The 20,008-nt window shown below is 50.4% G+C and overlaps 1 protein-coding gene across 16 annotated transcripts in view; it reads left to right on the plus strand.

Annotated features, from left to right (window-relative positions):
* Window positions 1–20,008, plus strand: part of LIMCH1 (LIM and calponin homology domains 1) — a 299,956-nt gene that overhangs the window by 141,088 nt on the left and 138,860 nt on the right. For 13 of the 16 annotated variants that reach the window (XM_077847841.1, XM_077847842.1, XM_077847858.1 and 10 more), the window contains one exon: window positions 1,251–1,320. In XM_077847841.1, the coding sequence (XP_077703967.1) occupies window positions 1,251–1,320 (70 nt within the window). Of the gene's footprint in view, window positions 1–1,250; window positions 1,321–13,672; window positions 13,880–14,278; window positions 14,303–14,329; window positions 14,475–20,008 lie in introns of those variants that run through there. The other 3 variants (XM_077847844.1, XM_077847857.1, XM_077847848.1) reach the window with 3 other exon arrangements.

A 20,008-nucleotide genomic window follows, 5' to 3' on the forward strand; every position in this document is an offset into this window, starting at 1 on the left:
GCAAGCCGAATCCAAGACTAATCACTAGACTATGTCAGAGGATCTTTTGTTACTGATTCGTGGAGATCTATCAGGCATAGGTTCTTCAGAATTTTCTATGATCTTGGACTCCATGGATGATAACGTAAGTTGGCAAACTTACTCTTGTAAAGAGCCAAATAGTGAAAACCATATGCTTTGCGGGCCATATGTTCTCTGTCACAGTAACTCAAGTCCGCTGTCCCCAAACCAGCAGTAGATAGTACGGAAATGAGTGTGTGTGGCTGGGCTCCAGTAGAGTTTTATTTACGAAAGCAGGCCCTGGGCCATATTTGGCCCAGGGGTCGTAGTTCGCTGAACTCCAAGTTCTAATAAACTCCTGCCCTAGGTTTGTCCCTGCCCTGCATCCTCTCCTCTCTAACTCCTGAATGTGGGAGCACATGCTTCCAGGCTGCAGCCCCTCGACCTTTGATCGTCCCTTTCTGAATAACCTTGTTTGCAAGTGGAACATTCCACCACATGGTCCCGACGCCAAACCTATTTTCGTTTTACCAATTGCCTTCCTTGTTTCTCTTCACTCTGAACCATTTCCTGAAGACAAGTAGCTAGTGTTGTTTCTTTTGCATTCCTTTGCTTATATTGCCATTTTTACGTGATTTCAACCTCCACCCCCAAAATGTTCTCTACCTAGGGAGTTGTGGGGAGCCTTATTTAGGATCCCGAAGACATGATTGGTTAACCTCTCGCTAACCGCAGTCTTCCCTCTCTTAAGTGAAGATCACCCACATTTAATAAGCCACTCTCAACGAGCAAAAGGGTCTGGAGGTAGAATTAGTCTTGGCAAATTATTTGCAAAGGCAGATGTTGGTCTCTGAACTGACTGCATTCCTGGAGAGACCCCTGTCTTGGCCGCGAGAATTGGGAACAGGCCTCGCCTGTGGTAATAGCTGGCTCCGGTCCTAGACAGTTCCCTCCCAACCGCGACCCGGTTCGCAGCCGTGTCCTGTCCCTTGACGTACCTCCCCGTCTCCATCTCTCCTCTCCTGACACTTCGAAGTTCTCAAACTTCACCTGCTACGGGCAGACCTGACGCTGGCACTGCCCTCCACTTGGATGCGTGAAGGCTCATAGGTTATTGAGATTTACTACGTGCTTTAAATTCACTGCTTTTCCTATTCAGCAGTTTAGCCGTAGCCCCGGATAAAGGTGATTTGTGTGATCCATCTTGCTTTATGTCTCACTTGACATTCTTTCTGCCTTTTTCATGACAGGTTGCTGAATGCTATAAAGCCAGGACTTGTTAAAAAGATCAATAGATTGCCTACCCCCATTGCGGGATTGGTGAGTATCCAGAATTGAGATTTATTTTCCAATATTCCTTTGCTCTAACCTAAGGGTCATGACAGTGCCATTTATTACGGCTCTCCCCTGCAATATATATTCCACTTGAATGAGGAGGTATTGAATGCATTAGACTGAGAGGTCACTTAAAAATGAAAGATCGCAGTTATGCCTAAATGGCATCTTAATCTTTGTTTGTATCCTTCCCAGGAGTGATAAGGACCTTCATCCTTAAAAGAGGTGAATTTGTTTTGGGGTGAGAGGCTGATAATTAGGTTGACCCCAGGGGAGGAATGTGATTGTAATTATGGTTTCCTCATTTCAGTTTTTCCACTGTACTCCCCTGGGAGGAAGGGGAGGGGAAGGGAGGCGGAGGAAGAGCATATGTCATGATTTACAAGCAGCGTTTCCATCATAAATTGCTGTTTTGAACCTTAAAATCTACTTGTGTTTAAATACCACATTTGTAGACCAACTTTTCTAAAGACCCGATGGACACTCAGGTGATCCTCTGGAGAATTGTTGGAGGAGAGCCCTTGACCTTTCTGGACCCAACCATTGAAACAGACAAAACTCACGTGTTCCCGTGTGGTCAGAAGCAGGATCTTTTAATGCATTGCTGTGTTTCATAATTCTTGGCAACCAATGATTATTTTAGTTGATGTTGCCTTTTATGTAAAAAGGCTGGGGGAGTTGGAAGATCAACGAGACAAACATACCTTAGTTCTGGAAGGAACGTGCATACATACACACGTGCACAAAAAGCTGAGAATGGCTGTGGCCTAAAGACTGTTTCCATCGTGGCCTCCTTCTCTGTGTGTGGTTTTGCAGAAAACAATTAGAAAAATGTCAAGAATTTAGACAGGCTCCTGCATAGACCTTACTGAGTGTTGTCAAAAAGGTTCTTAGCCCTGTCAGGATGACTAATTGAAATTAGAGGTACCCTCCCCCCTCGAAAAAAATCGTGTTTGAGAACTGTGAGGGTCATGGGAATAAGGTACATGGTTTCAGCAAGTTGAACAAAGTAGGTTTGTTTTTAATCGTACGAACTGACATTTCTGTGGAGCCATTTTATTTCCCATACTACTTAGTAGTGAGCTGGTAATTACTTAGTAAAAATCCTTCTAATTTTGTGAGCCAGGTAAGATAACAGGTGGATAGATAGTTGGGTTTGGAAGGAATAGATTTGAATGATTTTATAAAACAAATAATCTCTGTATCTGTATTATATATTATGTATAGTAATGGATATGTATATTATTTACATTTTTTATTAAGCTTGTTTCTTCCAAATGTTAGAATCATAGTCTTAATGATGTTACACATATCTGTTTGGCCTCGAGTCTGTGGCATCTCCTGACCTTGGAACTGTGGGATTTCATCCGTGTAACAGAAGCAAGTAGCCCGGAGTCCAGAAAGTTAAGGAGAAAAGGGTTTTGCGACTTTGATTCAAATGTGAATTATAAATGATTTTAGTAAAATTACAGGTTTAAGACATGGGCATTGATCTTTACAGTATTTCTTATCATGATCAAAGTGTTATTCTTTACGTAGCGCAGAAATTTGATTCAAGAAAACAAGGGGCCCTGGTTGCTTTCCTCCTATTTATATCCTTGACTTTTATTTTTCCTCTCGCCCTTTTCATTTGAATTTCCTTTCCACTTTGTCCTTTCCATGATTTTTCCTCTTTCTTGCCTTTTTCCAAGTGACACATCCTTGCTTACCTTCGTTCCTTATCACTTATGTCTTCTTTACCAGTTTGTTATTGTGGTACTGTCATTTCTAATAAGAAAAGTATATTTGGCCTTGTCCCTTTCTAGCACAGAGCTCCTAAAGCCCTTGGAATTTCCTAAGCATTAGGAGCCACAGGAACATCTTTGTAATAATACTTGGTCTTTTATCACTGGTTCCTGAAATAGCTCGGGTTCAGGGAAGTTTGAAGGGGTGTCTTGTTATTCATTACAAGCCCCTTTCAACTACACCTGGCTTTATGTTAATGAGGTAACCACCTCATTATTGGGGCTTGGGAAGCCCCAGGGTTGGGGGTGTTGGTTGTCAGGGGAACCAACCAGGTGATCAGAGGGTTGTAACTTCCAGCTCCACCCCCAAACTTCAGGGAAGGGAGAGGGCTGGAAATGGAGTTCAGTCACCAGTGGCCAATGAAGCCTCCATAAAAACCCAAAAAAAGGGGGTTCTGGAGGGCTTCCAGGGTGGTGAACCCACAGAGATCTGTGGAGAGTGGCAGTCCCAGAACGTATGGAGGTTCTCTGCCCTTTCCCACATACCTTGTCCTATGTGGGACATATAGGACATATATGAACATATAGGACATATATGGACATATAGAACCTCCAACCTAACGTATGGAGGTTCTCTGTCCTTTCCCACATACCTTGTATTTTTTCATGTGGCGATTCACCCGTGTCCTTTATGGTAAACTGGTAAATATAAGTCCACATTTCTCTGAGCTCTGTGAGCCAATCTGACAAATTAATCAAGCCAAAGTAGGGGGTCATGGGAGCCTCGGATTTCCAGCCCACTGATCAGAAGCACAGGTGACAGCCTGGCTTTGGGATTCCGACCTGAAGTCAGGAAGGGAGCAAGTCTCATGGGACTGAGCCCTTAACCTGCGGGATCCAACACTATCTCCAGGTATACGGGGTCAGAATTGAGTTAATTGCGTGGTGGTGTTGAAAACACACACGATAGAGTTATCCTGAGTCCCCCTGCAAAGACTTACCGAAGGGTAGTTAATTGCTACCCGTTTGTTAATGATTCCTGAACCTGCACATCTCGTCTCCTACAATCACCTTCAAAACAACATTGCCAAAACCGAGTACAGTAGTCGGGGACCTGGCAAGAAACCAAGCTGTCACCCTCTCTCCTGCATCCCCTCGTCCTGTTGCTGTCCTTCTAGATTCTCTCTTCCTCCGCTTATGTTCTTGTCTGTCTCCGTGACTCCAGCTCTTCATAGCCCTGACCCAAATCATCATCCCTCACCACATTTTTTTCTCCTGAACTCTGACCTCTTGTTCTGTTTATTGGACAGCTCCACCTCGGTGTCCTACCAGCACCACAACTTAACATTCAAATTAGACCTAAATGACCACTTGCACCCACCAATTTCCCAGTGCCAGTAAAGGCCTCATGGACATGCAGTCGCCCCCGTTCAGCCCTCAGAGGATTTGGCAGCTTTCCCCAGTCTGCTCGTCTGCATCTGCTTGGCCACTAGCCAAGGCCTCGAGGAGGCTTCATCCCTTTCCTGCATTATTACCGTCAACCCACAGTTCCTCCAACAGTATTCACTCTAACGCACAGTGCCTTTGCTCATGACACGTCTTGTGAATATGACGCTTTCCCCCTGGATTTTCAACACAATCCTATTTGTTTATCAAGACCTAGTGGAAACCCACTTCCTTTGTAAAGCCTTTACCATTTACGGTGCCTGTGACCTTTTATTGTAGAACACAGTTAGCATTACTTAGTTTAGGAAAAATGGCCTAATACAGTAGAGAGGTAAAAGCCCTGTTGAAGTATGCTTCGGGGAGTAAGATTTTGAATAACCGTTGGTAGCAGTTTGAAATAGAAGGTGGGCCCACGGTTTAGTATTCATGTTAAGACATTGTAGCGTTAGTTAATCGGCCATGATCAGAGTCACCAACATGCATAATGGGTACAAACAACATAAAATACTGTGTCGTAGTGATGCACTAAGAAGTCACAGCATCACCTGGATAGAAAGTCTGCCAAAGTATTTGGCCCGAATCCAACTCTGAGGAACAATCAATTAGACAAGCCCAATATGAGGGGACATACCGTGAAGACACCTCCTCTTCTCAAAAGGCTAGAAAAATGGTCACAGATGAAAGATGACCTAGGAGCCAGGCCAAAGGACGTGTGATCCTTGGTTGAGAAGCAGCTATGATAGACATTATTGGGACAATTGGAGGATTTTGAGTGTAGATTGAATATTAGATAAGATATTCTCTCCGTCTTGAACTTCCTGCATGTGGTAACTCTCTTGTCAGAGACAGTCGTGCACGCAGGGAAGCACTCTGGATGTTAGGAGGCGCTTAGGCTGACGTATTCAGGGATGAAGTGTTGTAATGTGTATGCTAGTCCTCAAATTGTTCAGCAAGAAGAAATTTGTGTATATACTGTATAATTTTATATACACAAATAGTGGAGAAGAGAGAGCGAGAGAGAGAGTGAAAGGGAGGGAAGTTGGGAAATGTGGCAAAATGTTGGCTCTGGAGAAAGGAGACACAGTTTTCATGGTACCCTTCTTGCAGTTGCAAGAAGGTCTTGGAGGGCTTGAGAACTTGCAATATAAAGAGTTGGGGATGAAAAGACATTAGTTCTCTTGTCTCTTCCTGAGGGGTCAGGGTGGGAACCGCGCGTAAGCAGTGGATTTGGAGATGGCGAGGCCCCCGCGGGTTGCAGAGCCGCAGTCTCCTATGCGCGTGTGTCCGCCACATGGCATCTTCTTCCTCTCTCGTTGTGATGTCGGGAAAGGGCAGACCGAGCCCCCGCGCGCACCTACACACTTGCAGGCTGGTTCGAACTCGGTCGGGGGGCTGACAGCTCACTGATCACCGAGGGCTCCAGAAGTCCTCAGTGGCTGGGCCCGCGGAGACCCAGGAAGTGTGGCCAAAGGGGTTTTGAGGCCTGGAAGCCATGCCTCGGTGTCTTAATGGCCTGGTGTTGAGAAGAATCCATTAAGGTGGCCCAGCTGCTCGACTTGAAGATAAATGGAGAAGTGTGTTTTCACATAGCAATCCCAAATTACAAACACGTGCACATTCACAGAGGCATGAATAGGTGTGTTCTAGCCTCCGAGTGGAGCTGTGGTTACCAAGCATTCAGGGGTGAAGGTGTTAAAACAAAGTAGTTGAAAATGATTTCCTGGCAGGAATGCAGCAACCCTGGATCCGGGTCTGGGTTTCTTCGGTAACGATTGCTGACATATGAAGCCGAGGGGTGACCGCCTGCAGATGCTTGCATTCTTTTTTAGGTGTTAGTGATACTGCTGGCTCTTGCCAGCGAGAAAGATCTCGAATTTAGGGCTTGGCGTACCAGAGACTTCTAAAAATGCTGCCCTTTAGTCTGCCAGCTTGTCAGGATTGCACAACGAGCCACATCCTGAAATGCAATTTAATGGTCATTAGAGATTGTGCTAAATTCTCTTTCATCCCAGAAATAGACGTTGTGGGAGAGACACAAATGTATGAAATCCTCGCTAACAATAGGAATTTGTGGATTAAACCTTCTCTTGCCCAGATTTTAATTGTAACTGCCATTGTGTGTGCGCGTGCGTGTCTGGACACGCACGCGCACACGTGTGAAGTATAACTGGCAAGAGATGATATTTGGGGATTCAGCCCTCGGGTGCTGAGCCTTTCTAGAGCCGTCATGACATACTTGCTTGATCTTGCACGTGAATCCATGAGGATGAAAGTGATCCGAGAAAAAGAGAATTTTACAGCTGGAGGAGGGGCGTCTTGGGGATATTTGTTTTACAGATGAGGACACGCGGGTCTATAGAGGGGAGCTCTCTGCCCAAGGTCACACAAAGAATAAATGCTGAGATGGGGGCAGGGCTTGGGCCACCCTCCTCCTCGGTTGTGTCACTCATCAATGCTTCCGGTTGGAAATGGGACACGTGTAAATGACAGGTTATTTTCCCTCTTACTAGAAAGAGGGGAAAGCAAAGACTTGCTTTTTAGGTTCATTTCTGTCCCCATCCCCACCCCCGTTCTGGGCCACTCTACCTTCAAAATCTCTTCCCAAGCTCTGAAGGGCTTCACTTCATGGAGTGTCTCTTTGCCTGATGGATGCTGGAAATTTGCCGGTGGCCGGAGCTCAGTACAAGATAGCAGGAATGAGGCCAGTAGAATTATCCCGCGCCCACCCGGACAACCCACTCATCCTTATTCTTTTGAAAGAGGATGTATTCTCCTTTAGTCAAAAGATAAAGATTTCAGATACAGCTGGAGCTGAGCTTCCTGAAGTGGATAAAAATGCAAGTTTCCATAAACCCTGTGGACTTTAGGAAGCTTTCAAAGTGTATCTGCTTTATTTTATGAGACTGATACCGGGACAGTTGGCGTTTCATCGCTCGAGGGAGGTCAGAGCAGGGGAAGAGATGAAAGAAGCCAGTAGAGATCTCCGCATTACGAGAAGATTAAAAATTTTGCTCTGGACAAAAGGTAAACATACGAAGCTGTTGAAAACCGAGTAGCAGTCGTGAAAAGCCCTTATGCAAACTTCATGATTTCAGCAAGATGACAACACCGTAAATTTGAGTCGCAGGTGTGTTGGGTGTCTGCCTGCCAAGGCCTGGTTCCCTGGATCCTACCTGGAGCCTGACTCTTGTGGGCTGTAGTTCATCCCGAGCGGCGTCTGATGTTTCAGCCTTATATCCTATGGTTCCTTTAGAACTTCTCGAGCATTCCCCTTCCCTTCACAGGCTGGCTTGCAGGGGTCCTCGGAAGAAGCCGGTCCACGTTCTGTTCTCTACCTCTGTTTCTCTTCCAGTTGAAGTTAACATTTTAGGCCAGGACGGAGGCAGAGCAGACCAAGCAGGAGGCCAGAGGTGTAAAGGATGTAGTGATACCACCCCACGGGGAGTACCTGCATGACAGGTACAGTGGCGGGTTCTCTTTAGTCTCGACGATTGCCCTGCAATATGGTCATTGCCGTATCTTTAAATATCCCAGAAAATAAAGGTGCAACGTTACCAGCTTTCCAGTAAATAAGAGACAGAGTTGAGATTTGTGCCCCGGTTTGCCCCAACTGGAGACCGTGCCTTTTCTACTGGATTGCACTGTGTCCTTTAGGCCTTGCCCCATGTCACTGAACCCCAACACCCCTGAGTCGCTGTTTTTGGACACGTCTATGGCTAAGGAGATCTCATGTGTTGCATCCCTCTCACTGAAGATTTACTGACTTTGCCAGATTGTGGCAGTGGCCCGTTCCAAATATGGCTCTTCTAGTGTCAATCCCATGAAGTCAAGCTCCTGGCGGGGCAGGGGTGGGAAGCACACCTTAAGTCTCATAGTCAGTGAAGCGCCAGTTCAGCAAATGATGAAATAATAGACTAGAAATCTTTCCTGAAGTCTTTTGGAAGAATATCATAGAGTGATTCCATTTATATTGTGCAGCAGAACTTTCTAGAATGCCCTCCTCTCTTTCTCTCTGTTTTCCCCTCTTTACCGTGGGCAGGAGGTATTTTCACGGAGAGAAATGAATAGATCTTGTGAAGAATCTCAGCCAGGATGGAGTTTCACGACACCCTTTCCTTTATCCTCATCCCTGGCATGTCGGTCATGTTCTCCTACCACACGCAGAAGGAATGCGCAATTTGCTGCTTTTGCCGAGCCGAAGTAGGGATGGTGGTTAGCATTTTTGCAGGTTTGGGCACAACGGAGCACAGGCTGCAGGGGAAAACAACAACAAAACATGCACGGCCTCTGGTACCCAACCCTGCCTTCGGTCAAGTGGTAGAAGGTGAACCTAGGGGGTGCTCGGTTTATTTGATGGCCCCCAAGTCAGTGTGGCTTGTGCGCTGCTGGTTGTAGCAGCCTCCACAGGTAGCTTCTAAAAAAAGTACAGATTGTTTCGTGCCCCTTATCTTCGCAAATAACTTTCTACGGCCGCCCATTGCATATGGGACATAATCCAAATCCCTCAGAAGGGCGTTTGCGGCTTTCCCTGAGCTAAGGTGGCATTCCAGGTTTATTTTCCATTGAATACATCACTCTGACGAACCAGGATGACAGCGCACGGGTGACCTGAACCAAGAGACTTGGCCATGTAGTGAATACCAGGTGACAGTGTGACCATTGATGAGAGCCATTCTCCAGTGAGTTGGACAGAATGAAAGGGAAATTGGATCCTACTGACGTGCTTGGATCAGACCAATGGGTTAGTCCCCATCTACACCTATTTTGAGTCCTTGGGAAGACCTAATAGTAGCTTTTTTTGGTTCTTCCCATCCATCCTATGATTATCCACTTTCTGACTTTCTTATTTGGTGAGTGTGCTAAATACCCATTACTGGGTGACAAGTTCCCCCCAAGACTTAGTGACTTAAAACATTCATTGTCTCATACTTCCTGTGGGTCAAGACTCTGGGCGTGGCTTAGGTCAGACCCTGGTTCAGCACCTCTCAGAAGGCTACACTCAAGGAGTTGGCCAATGTCATGCCAAGACTTGACTAGGGAAGATTCTGCTTCCAAGCTCACTTACGCAGATATTGGCAGGATTCAGTTCCTTGCAGGATGTTGGCCAAAGCCATCTTCAGTTCCTTGCCTTGTGGGCCTGCTCACATAAAACAGCTCACAAAGTGGCAGCTCGTTTCATCAGAGGGAGCAAGCAAGAAGAACCAAAGAGAGAGAGAGAGAACGAACAAGATGGGAGTCATGGTCCTTTGTAACCAAATCTCGGAAGTGACATTTCATCACTTCTACCATAGTCTATTCATTGAAAGCAAATCACAAAAAAAAAAAAAAAAAAAAAACAAGATAAACTAAAAGCAAGTCGCTAGCGCAGCCCACGCTCAGGGTAGATCACACAAGGACGCGTTCGCAGGAGGAAGGGTCGCTGGGCGCTATTCAGATGCTGCCTCCCCAGTGAGTGAGATGGTTACGTTAATCTATTGAGAAATCAGGGCATAGATTTCCGGTTTTCCTGATAATGCATCTCCTATAGGACTTTAAAGATAACACTGTTTCCCTCGGACCCCCCCCCCCCCTTGCCTGCCATTTAAGGCCTGTCTTCCGGTTTTCCTTTGCACGTATGCGCCAAAGAGTGATGGTTTGCTCTCTCTCGCTTTCCAACTGAAAATCTACTCGCGACTCAAGACGTAATTCCTGCCTGTCAGGAGCTCACCTCCTGGGAGACAGACGCACAAACAAGGTCTAATAAAGGTAGGGGGTGCGATGTTAATGAAATAGAACATGCGAGGATGAACAAGGGGAAAAATATCTGAGATGAAGAGCTTTGGGAGTTGTGGGATCTGAGCTGGGAGTGAGGAGCACCAGAGTTGGAGGAAGGACATTCTTGCCTCTGGGGTTGGAACGAGAAAGGTTCGGGGCCACGAGAGCCTGGGTCTTGTCTGGGGGTGGCTGGTATTTGCACGTGGCCGCGGCTGGGCCCTCGGGTCCCTGGGAGACATCAGTGCTGTGGAAAGTGGACGAGGACTAGTAGGTTGAGACCAGAGAGGCCACCTGGAGGCGCTGGGACATGTTTCTGTGCATCAGAGACACTGATCACAAAGGAGTCCCGTGTTCCGGACAACTGTGCCGGCGACGTGAGGAGCAGGCTGTGGAGAGAGGCAGCGGCGGGGTCAGGGGTGGATGACGAGATGGCGAGCACCTAGATCTTGGTAGAGGCGGCGGGAGTGGCGGGGAGGAGGCAGGATTTATGTTTCTGTGTTTCTCCCTGAGTGTAATGTCCTCAATTAGAAGACATTTTGTGCAGGATGACTGATTGGAGAAAAGCTACCGGGTGAGTTACGGCACCGCGCGGGGACGGCAGCCAGGGAAGATGCGTCTTTATCTCGGAGGTTAAAAAAAAAAAAAAAAAAAAACGTGCCTTGTAGAGCTGATGAAATACGGTAAGCGATCTGGGGAGGACGGCATCGGCGTCTGGGACGCAGACGACCCGGAGGATAATGATGCCGTTGATGCGAGTCGCGGGGCCGCGGCTGGGAGGTGGGTTCCGGGAGCCCGGATGATCTGCTCCTGGCCATCCCGAGTCGGTCGTGTCTAGGAGGCCCTCACTCCGCACAGATGGCTGGCACACAGCTGGAAATAGCAGGATTGGAACTCAAGGAGAAAGTCATTGCACGGGGTTGGTGCGTGGCTGGTTGTGAGGTTGGGTCCCGATGCTTAAGCGCATGTGAAGCGAATCATGGCTTTCTCCAAAGCCGCGAGCTGTGAGGCCTTCCCCCCACGGTGGAGCCTCCCCCCGGAGCGTGGGCCGTGTGCGGGGACGCGGGAGGAGCAGGTGCGGCAGTCGGCTTGTGACCACGGGGCCCGCACGCGGCGCCTGGACGATCGGCGGCTGGGCCAGCCCCACATCCTGCCCCCCCCGGACCCCCAGGACGAGGAGGGCGGCCGCGCCCATCAGCATGGCAGGAGGTGCGTGCCCAGGAGGCCAGGGCCCCGCGGTGGTAGGTGGCGGGCACCCTGCCGTCTGCCCCACTCCTTGCAGCTCCCCGGGCCAGGGCTACTGTCCACCATGGGCGCAGGCACGGCCGCTTCTGAGCCCTGGGGTCCTGACCTCTGTGCAGCGGGAGGCCCTGCTCAGCCCACGCCGCGGGAGGCCGGCCGGACGCTTGCGATCCCGTCTCACGTGTCCTGGGTGCCTCGGCCGGCCAGCCAAAGCCTCCTGTGCACCACAGGCTATTTTTCCAAGCTGGTTTCCAGGATTATTTGGTGTCCGTGCCGAGGTGGAAGGTTATATATAGCACGGCTGCAGGGCTTTTTTGCTAGTTTTTGGTTTCTTTAATTTTTTTTTTTTTTTTGCCTTCCTGTCCCTGAAAAAAAAAAAACACCAAAAAAAAAAAAAAAAACCCACCAAAAAAAAAAACAACCATCACCACCAAAAACCCATTCTTTAAAGAAAGAAACCACTTGTTTTCCCTTATCTATCATTGGACAGCGTTTGGGAGTTTGTGACATTACATCAGTTCCTCACTTTTGTCCCCCTCAGGAACAGACCTTCAATTAGGAACGGTGAGGAAAGCATATATAATAGCAGGAAATACTTATTCCAGCCTGAGTTTTACTTCTTCTATTTTTTTTTTTTTTTTTCTCCTTCATGGCCCTAGCTTAACTCAAGAAGAAATTTGGGAGGAACCAAGTTCTGGCTCCCACTCCAGACCGGGGGCCGTAGGGTTTTTGTTGTTTGGCGGCAGGAGAAAGTGCCCCCGGGCTCTGGAGCGTCGCGTGGCTCGGCGAGGCTGTGCGAGGCTCACCCACGACTTCTCCCCAAAACGAGCCGTAATCTGAGGTTGTTTTTGCAGGAAGTTTGCCTTGGCAAGCGTTTCAAAAGAACCCGCTAGACACCTCTCTCGTAATTAGCTGGCTTCCTGCTGGGCTCCGAGGTCTCCCCTCATCCCTTTGGGTCCGAAAATTAGCCTCGAAGACGGTCATTCTCGTCCCAGGAGAGAGCCTCGTATTTCCGAGTCGGTTGATATTTAATTCATCATCGGTGGATAATTTGTTGATTTTTTTTTTACATAACTTTTTTTTTCTTTTTTTATTTATGATAGTCACACACACAGAGAGAGAGAGAGGCAGAGACGTAGGCAGAGGGAGAAGCAGGCTCCATGCACCGGGAGCCCAACACGGGACTCCATCCTGGGTCTCCAGGATCGCGCCCTGGGCCAAAGGCAGGCGCCAAACCGCTGTGCCACCCAGGGATCCCAATTTGTTGATTTTTTTAATCGTTGGTATTCAACTCTGCTTAGTTTCAAGTCTTGATTTGCGTATTTTCCCCGTTTATTTAAAAAAAATGAGAAGATGGCTAATTGGGTATTACGAGGGTGATGCTTCGGCTCCGTGATCCTCCTCCTTAAAACCTATTGCCCCCGTCCAACCACGAGGGAAATATCAGACAAACCCAAAACGCCGTGCCAAACCCCGACCGGAGCTCCTCCTAACCGTCAGGCCGTCGATGAGAGGAACGGCCGAGACGCAAGGCAAGTCCACAGGTAGTTAAGGAGACGGGACAACTAAACACCATGTGGTGCCCTGGATGGGATCTTGGAACGGAGAAAATACACGAGGGAACAACCGACGGAATCCAAATAAAACACTGCGTTTAGCTAAAAGTCGGATCCCAGCGTTTTTGTTCATTAACTGTGATAAATGTGCAGCACAGCAGCGTCAGAGGTACCGTGTGGGTCGTTCTGGAACCGTCTGTGCTGTCTTTGCAGTTCTCTGTGAACCTAAAAACCATCCTGAAATAAAAAGTTTACTTTAAAAAAAAAAACAGAATGGAGATAAAGACAAAATAGAGCACGATACACAGAAACTACAAAAACAGGCAAAGCAGCATAGGAGTTATTAACAAATACTGGATGTCAGCCTAACATTTGATGTATGGGCCTCAATAAACTGCCCTATAGCAGGGAGCCCGTTGGCCCATCAATCGAACAAACTTTTATAAATGATGAATTGGTTGTAAACACTGTGTTTTACGGCATTTGAAAACTCCAAAACGGTAAATCCATACACGTGAGGTTTCTGCTCACACATTTCAGGATCCCCGTTTTTAGAATCTGCACAAAGACACAGTTCATGTCCTTTAGGGAGGTTTCATAAAAAAAAAAAAAAAAAAAAACAACAGGTGGGAAATGGGTTCTGCAGTAGCACGAACAGTCATCACCATAAATACTCGGGCCTCGGAACGCTACCAGTGGAGGGCTGTAAACACATCAATCACCAGCCGTGCAGAAATTCCGTTCTCAGCTGTCATCTCAGTTTCAGCCGCAAAGATTAAATGCCTGCATTTGAATTCAAAGCACCGCACGGATAGGATCCACGGAGTGAGTTCACCAGCTTCCTTATCTGTCGGAAGTTGGGGTTGGTGAATCTCGCCCGAGCTTTGCGGGACTGCTGCGCTGACGTCTGTGTGACATGCGTCCCTGAGGTGGCGGGTGGCATGCCTGGGTTTCCGGCATCTGTGCTTATGGCTGAGGCTCGTGGCTATCACGACGCCTTTAGGGTTTCAGAAACAGACTCAGAGAGGCAGGGCCTGCCTGGGGTGGTGCAGCTCCTGTGTGCCAGGGCCAGGCTGCGGCCTCCTGCCCGGGGTCCTGCGGGCGCCCGCCCCATGGCCAAGTGCCCCGCGGAGCTGGCGCTGGAGCATCTCCACCTCCTGGGGAGTCTGTTCCCGTCCCCCGTCCTCCGAGGGAGCAGAAATCTCCGCCTCCCTCCCCCACTAGGTGTGGCAATCACGCTCCCTTCCAGTAAGTTCCCTTTCCCTGCATCAGCACTTGGGCCGCTGCAGCCTGCTGGGCACGGCTGGCCGGGCGGCGGGGAGAGGGGGCGGGAGGGCACGGCCGGCTGCGTGCGGTCGCCGGGGAGCCGGACACATGCCCGAGCCACGTCCCCGCGCGGGCAGGCGGGAGGACCCCAGGGGTAAGTCGGAGCCCCAGGGACTCAGGATTACGGGGTCGGTCGGGGATGCGGGGGGAGGAAAGGCGCTTGTTCGTGACCACTCGGTTAAAAAAAAAAAAGTTCCTTTTGATACAGTCAGCGGAGTGGCTGCGGCAGCAGCAGGGCTCCCGTCCCCCGAGCTCTCCGTGTGCCCTGCTCTCCTCCTGCCTGGCACTTTGCAGGAAGCCTTTTTTTTTTTTTTTTTTTTTAAATATTCTAAGGAAAGCACTATTTTATCTTTGGGGATGGGCTGTGGAGGACGCACAGACACCAAGTTCAGTCCTAAGAAAAGAGGGTTTTTTTCAAGAGTTTTGTGAACTCGCAGCGAGTCTGCTGCACCTGAGAGCATGCCCCCGGGGCCCGGCGTGCGTGACCGCGTGTGGGCAGCGCTCCCCAGGGCCCCCAGGCGTGCTCTTCCTCTGTCACCTGCACATTTGCTTTCTAAAAATTTCTGTTTCTTGAAATGGGGGAGGGGGAAGGACTGAGAAAAGAGGGGGGTGGGTGTTTAAGGGGGCAGGTCGGGTCCAGGGGCCGCCCCCGCCCAGCCCTCCTGCCACCTGTGGCTCAGGGCCACGGGGGTCACCGCAGCAGCTGGCTGATGACAGCGGGTCAGGCCTGCATGGCCGCCACCGCCCACGGCCCCGGGGAGGACGCTTCCCCCGCCAGGGTCGTGAGGCCGTGGCGAGAAGCTCGCAGCGACAGCCGGCAAGTCCCTGCGGCCCAAGGATTCCTCCTGCAGCGCTGGAAAGTCTATTTTTATCACCTCTCTTCAGCCAGCTCCCCGTCTGTTCCGTGGCCGAGTGGCAGTGCCTCTCCTGGGGGGCCCGCGGCCCGGGGGTGGGGCCTGCCCCGGTGGCCCCCTTGTGTGCAGGCCGGGCCCAGCGGCTCACTTGGAGGCCTGCCTGGGGCCGGGGGTGGGGAGTCGGGCCTCCTGCCTTGCAGGGCAGTTGCGTGCGGGGCAGTGTGAGCTGCAAGGTCGGTGCCCCTTCACCCCTCTGCCCCCCGCTTGCCTTTTGGACCCTGAAGCAGGATGTGGAGAGGCTGCCAAGGGGCCCGAGACACCTGTGTCTGTGCCCTTGGTCGTGCTCGCACGTCTGTGCCGCCCCGGCTGCGGCCCAGGGCCGCCTGCTCCGTCTTGCTGGAGCTCGAGGTGCGGGGGGAGGACTGTTTCCGGGAGGCCTTTGAAAGCTAGAGAGCGAGGAAAGAGGGATTGTTCCTGAATTTCCTGGTCCAGCAGACTCGGCGTGCTCGGCGTCGGAGTGATGAGGCAAACGGGACAGGAAAGCAACAGGAGCGCTGACTGTGACCCACCAACAGCCCTCCTGGCCATTGGGGGTGTTCTTGGCGTCTGGCATACAGTAGGCACTCAGTTAAGGCTTTAATGATCGGGATGGCCAGGCCCAGCTGTTTCCCGGGGGGCCGCGGGCACGGTCAGGTGTGCAGCCTCACGGCATCTTGGGTTTGCAGCCCAGCCGGGGGCTCTTTGGCAGGTTCGTGACGTCATTTGAGGCCTCTGTCTGCTTGTCTGCGAAACGGGAGCAATACAGTCACTCCCTTGTATGCTCCTCCTGAATCAGGTTAGTTAATAGGTAAAGAGCCTAGAATTTTTCCTGGGATGTGGCTCCAGGTATGAAGAGGAAGAGAAGCCGGAGAAGGAGGCAGAGGGGAAAGAGGGTTGGTTATTGGGACGAATGTGGGGACTTCTGGGGTCTTGGCCCTCCCTTTGGGTTCAGCAATTAATTCCCTTAAGCCACGATTTCGGTGATTTACAAACCTGCCTCTGTTTGGTACAGAAAATAACTTGAGAATAAAAGAACAGAGTTTAAGGGGGAAAAGAGATTACTTCTAAGCTATGGACAAGTGGCTGTTGAGCTCCCGCCGTGTGCCAGGTACTGACCTTAGCGTTGGCTGCTCCACGTTGAAACAAGCCCAGTCGCGGGGCCGGGCCAAGCTGTGGGGCGTGGAGGCCTCAAGGGCTCGGGAGGCTCAGCAGCTGCGCTCCGTGGCCCCGTTACCGCCACCGTGGATGAGGCGTCGGTGGGCAGGGTGACCCGATGGCCTGTGGGGTTGGGAGCGAGGATGGTTGTCTGTGCCGCAGCGAGGAACACGGGCGGGGAGTGAGGGACTGAGACCAGGTGGTAGAGATACCCTCCCAGCGAGGCCCGGGGTCCCCCCTGCGTGACCCTGAGGGTGGGGGTGGCGGGGGTCCTCCTGCCCTTGTGGCCCCCGGGCCCTCACGTCTCCTGGAACACGTGAGCAGCTTGTCTCCATCGGCCTTGCCAGGCCGCAGATCGGTCTCGTGCTCTAACTTGGAGAAGCGCCCTTTGCCTTGCGGCTTTGGGGAACCCCAGTGGCGTCTGTCCCAGACCCCATAACCGCGGCGGTGTGTCCTGGCCCCGTAACCACTCGCTGCCTTGGCCAGATCCGATGCTGCATGACCGCTTTGTCCCCAGGGGCCCCTGGTGTGCGCGGGTGGGGTGGCCCAGGAGCTTCACCGGGCTCTCCCCCTGCGCCCGCCTTGCTCCCCGCGCTCCGTTTCTCCCACAGCAGCCGCATTGCAGGGAGCAGGGGACACGCTCCGTGGGGCTCTGCCCGGGCCTCTGGGCTTGGTTCCGTGGGGGCGGTGGTGTCCGCGGGGGCTCTGCGGGCAGTGCTGGCGATCGAGGCTGCTCAGCAGAGGACACGGCTGCAGTGTCCCGGAGGTACCCCGTCCCCCCAGAGCCGATCCCAGCACCGACGACGTGGGACATCCCAGGCTGGGGACGGCCCACAGAGAACACTCCACCCCGGGGGGTGGGGGGGGCTCCGCTGCCTCAGTTTCCCTTTCCCCCACTGCACGTCCTAGGATCCCCACCCGGCCCTGAGTCCGCTGCAGCCTTTTCTCAGACGCTCGCATTACATCTTCCTCCTTTCTGCTTGAATTCTCACTCCCAGAATAACTAACCAGCCTCGGCAGTGGCTAACGTATTGATTTTATCAAGATCTACTGTTGCTGCATTTTGCTTTTAGAAACATGGAGAAGCCTAGGAAATTCTCAGATATACACAGATCTCTCTCTCTCTCTGTCTCTCTCTCTCTCTATATATATATACCTATTTCCAGAAGCTGACCTATTTTCTCCGTTTCTCTCTTGTTCCTTTCCTGTAAAACAAATATTCGTAAAGTTCCTTGCCACGTGGATGTTTCCGTTGTCTCCAGAAATCCATCTGTTTTGCTTAAACGCATGAACTCCAATACAGGGGACAGAAGGACAAAAAAAAAAAAAAAAAAAAAAAATCATAAAATCTTAATGGAGTCTCACACAACTGCTAAAGAATTAATCCGTTTTGAGGTCGGCAAAGCCGACCACCAAATATGACGCTCCAGGGATCAGCTGACCTTCAAGAAATAATTAGCGGTCTTATCTTTGGCACCATTGATATATTTTTTGGTGCATGACATGTTGAGCTGATGAAAGCTAAAAGCTGTCGCATGCGAGGGAGAAAGGACTGGGTCCAAGGGACGCAAGTGTTAATTTCTGCTGGATCCAGCCCTTCCTTCCCCAGTGAAGGAGCATTTGTTCCTAAGACGCCTGACGTCCTTTAAGCACAAAATGTCTAACCAGGCTAAAGATATTTAGTTTTTTACTAGAATATACCTGCTGTATATTTTCATGTATTTTAATAGAAATATTTTAACTTATGTTTAAAGATTTAGATAGGGGATCCCTGAGTGGCTCAATGGTTTAGCACCGCCTTCGGCCCAGGGTGTGACCCCGGGGTCCCGGGATCCAGTCCCACGTCGGGCTCCCTGCATGGAGCCTGCTTCTCCCTCTGCCTGTGTCTCTGCCTCCTTCTCTCTCTTTCTCTATGTCTATCATGAATAAATAAATAAAATCTTTTAAATAAATAAATAAATAAATATTTAAATATAAAAACTGTAGAACAAACGGAATAGGTTTAGTATGACATTAGGGACGTTTCTGAGCTACCGCATTGACCGACCGTGCCTTGCCCCTAAGACAACTTGGATTTTAAAAAGTCGGACTTTTCATGAAATCCACTCAAACGAAACAGCACAGCAGGTTTGATGGATGACGGTTAACCTTTGGGTCCATCGGACCCAGAAGGGAGCTTCCCGCCTTCCCTTTGCGCACAGGGCTCAAGGCCAGCACAGCGTCCAGGAGGCTGCGGGACATCCTTGTCATCATTCTGTGTGCGTTACGGGCAGGATTAGCGGGACAGTAGATGAAGGGATGTTGTCACCATCTCATGTTCCCACCCATGTCTGCGTCCACCCCCACAGGCCCCGGAGCCCCAGAGGAGTGCCCGGCTCCGGGGGCCCCATGTCTTGGCCAGCTTTCTGATGAAAACACAAAGGCATCTCTGTGTCGTGCTTTTATGGAGCGCATATGGTGTGTATTTATTTTGTGATAGGTTTTTATCACTCGGTAGGAAGATGTTCCTGCGTCTGAAGTCCGCGATCACTCTCCCCATCCTTTCACAGATCCTGGTAGTTTCCTCAACATGGGTGACGAAGTTAGGGGGCACGCTGTGGGAACACTTCCTCTCTAGACGATTATTTCTATCTTTGTGTCTGAAATTCAGCCCTTGTGGCCACAGACGTGCTTTCTGGGCGCAGATAGCGTGATGGACTCTGGGTCTTGTGTCTCTGACTCCCCCGCTGAGCCCCAAGCCGTGATTACACTGGATGCTCTCTGTGTTATGCTTTGGCTGCTAACGGGCCAGCCGAAAGATAAACTGCTCTTAAATAAACCTATGACCCTTTTGAAAACAAATAGAGCTGTTGAAAGAGTTTAAGAAAAAGAAAAAAAAAAAAAAGAAAGAGTTTAAGAACATAGTGTGACTCCTTGAAAGATCGTCAACATTCTTGAACCCTTTGACTGAAAATGGATTTTCTTCTGTGTGTGTGTGTGTGTGTGTGTGTGTGTGTATATACTTGAAATTTATTAAAAAAAAAAGGACCTCAGAACCTCAGTAGCAAGATATCTGGAGCCTTTTGTGTTCTTAACCTTGCAGTGTTTTTCTTGGCAGGACTTGAAGAAGACTTGGCTGCCGTCTGTTTTCTGCTCCTGTTGAGGGGAGCGGTTGGAGGGGGAGACGGGGGTGGCAGGGACAAGCCTGCAGAGGAGCATGAGCTGCAGGTGCCGCCGGGGCCAGATGCTTCCCTACTTATTCTGTTGCCTTTGCCCTGCTCCCCAAGGCTGGGTCTTTCTTCCCTTGTTATGTTTCCTCGTGGGTCTCCACCACCATGGGGCTGGAGTCCGCCCGGGACCACACACACCCTCCGTGGCCACCAGGTTCATCTGTGGACCCAAGACCTGCCTATGCCACTGGGGTAGCTGCACGTCCTTAGGAGCTGCATTGCTGGGTGCTGAGACAGCTGGCTGGAAGTGCATGGGCCTTGCCGCCGTGGGTTTAGCTCTCTGTGGGACTCCCCACATGGCCTGACTCACCCCTTGGGTTTTTGGTCTAAACCCCGGCTGCCAGGTAACGAGGATGCGGTAATCTGAACTT

This window comes from Canis aureus, chromosome 14, assembly GCF_053574225.1.
Source record: "Canis aureus isolate CA01 chromosome 14, VMU_Caureus_v.1.0, whole genome shotgun sequence".
Classification (NCBI taxonomy): Eukaryota; Metazoa; Chordata; class Mammalia; order Carnivora; family Canidae; genus Canis; species Canis aureus.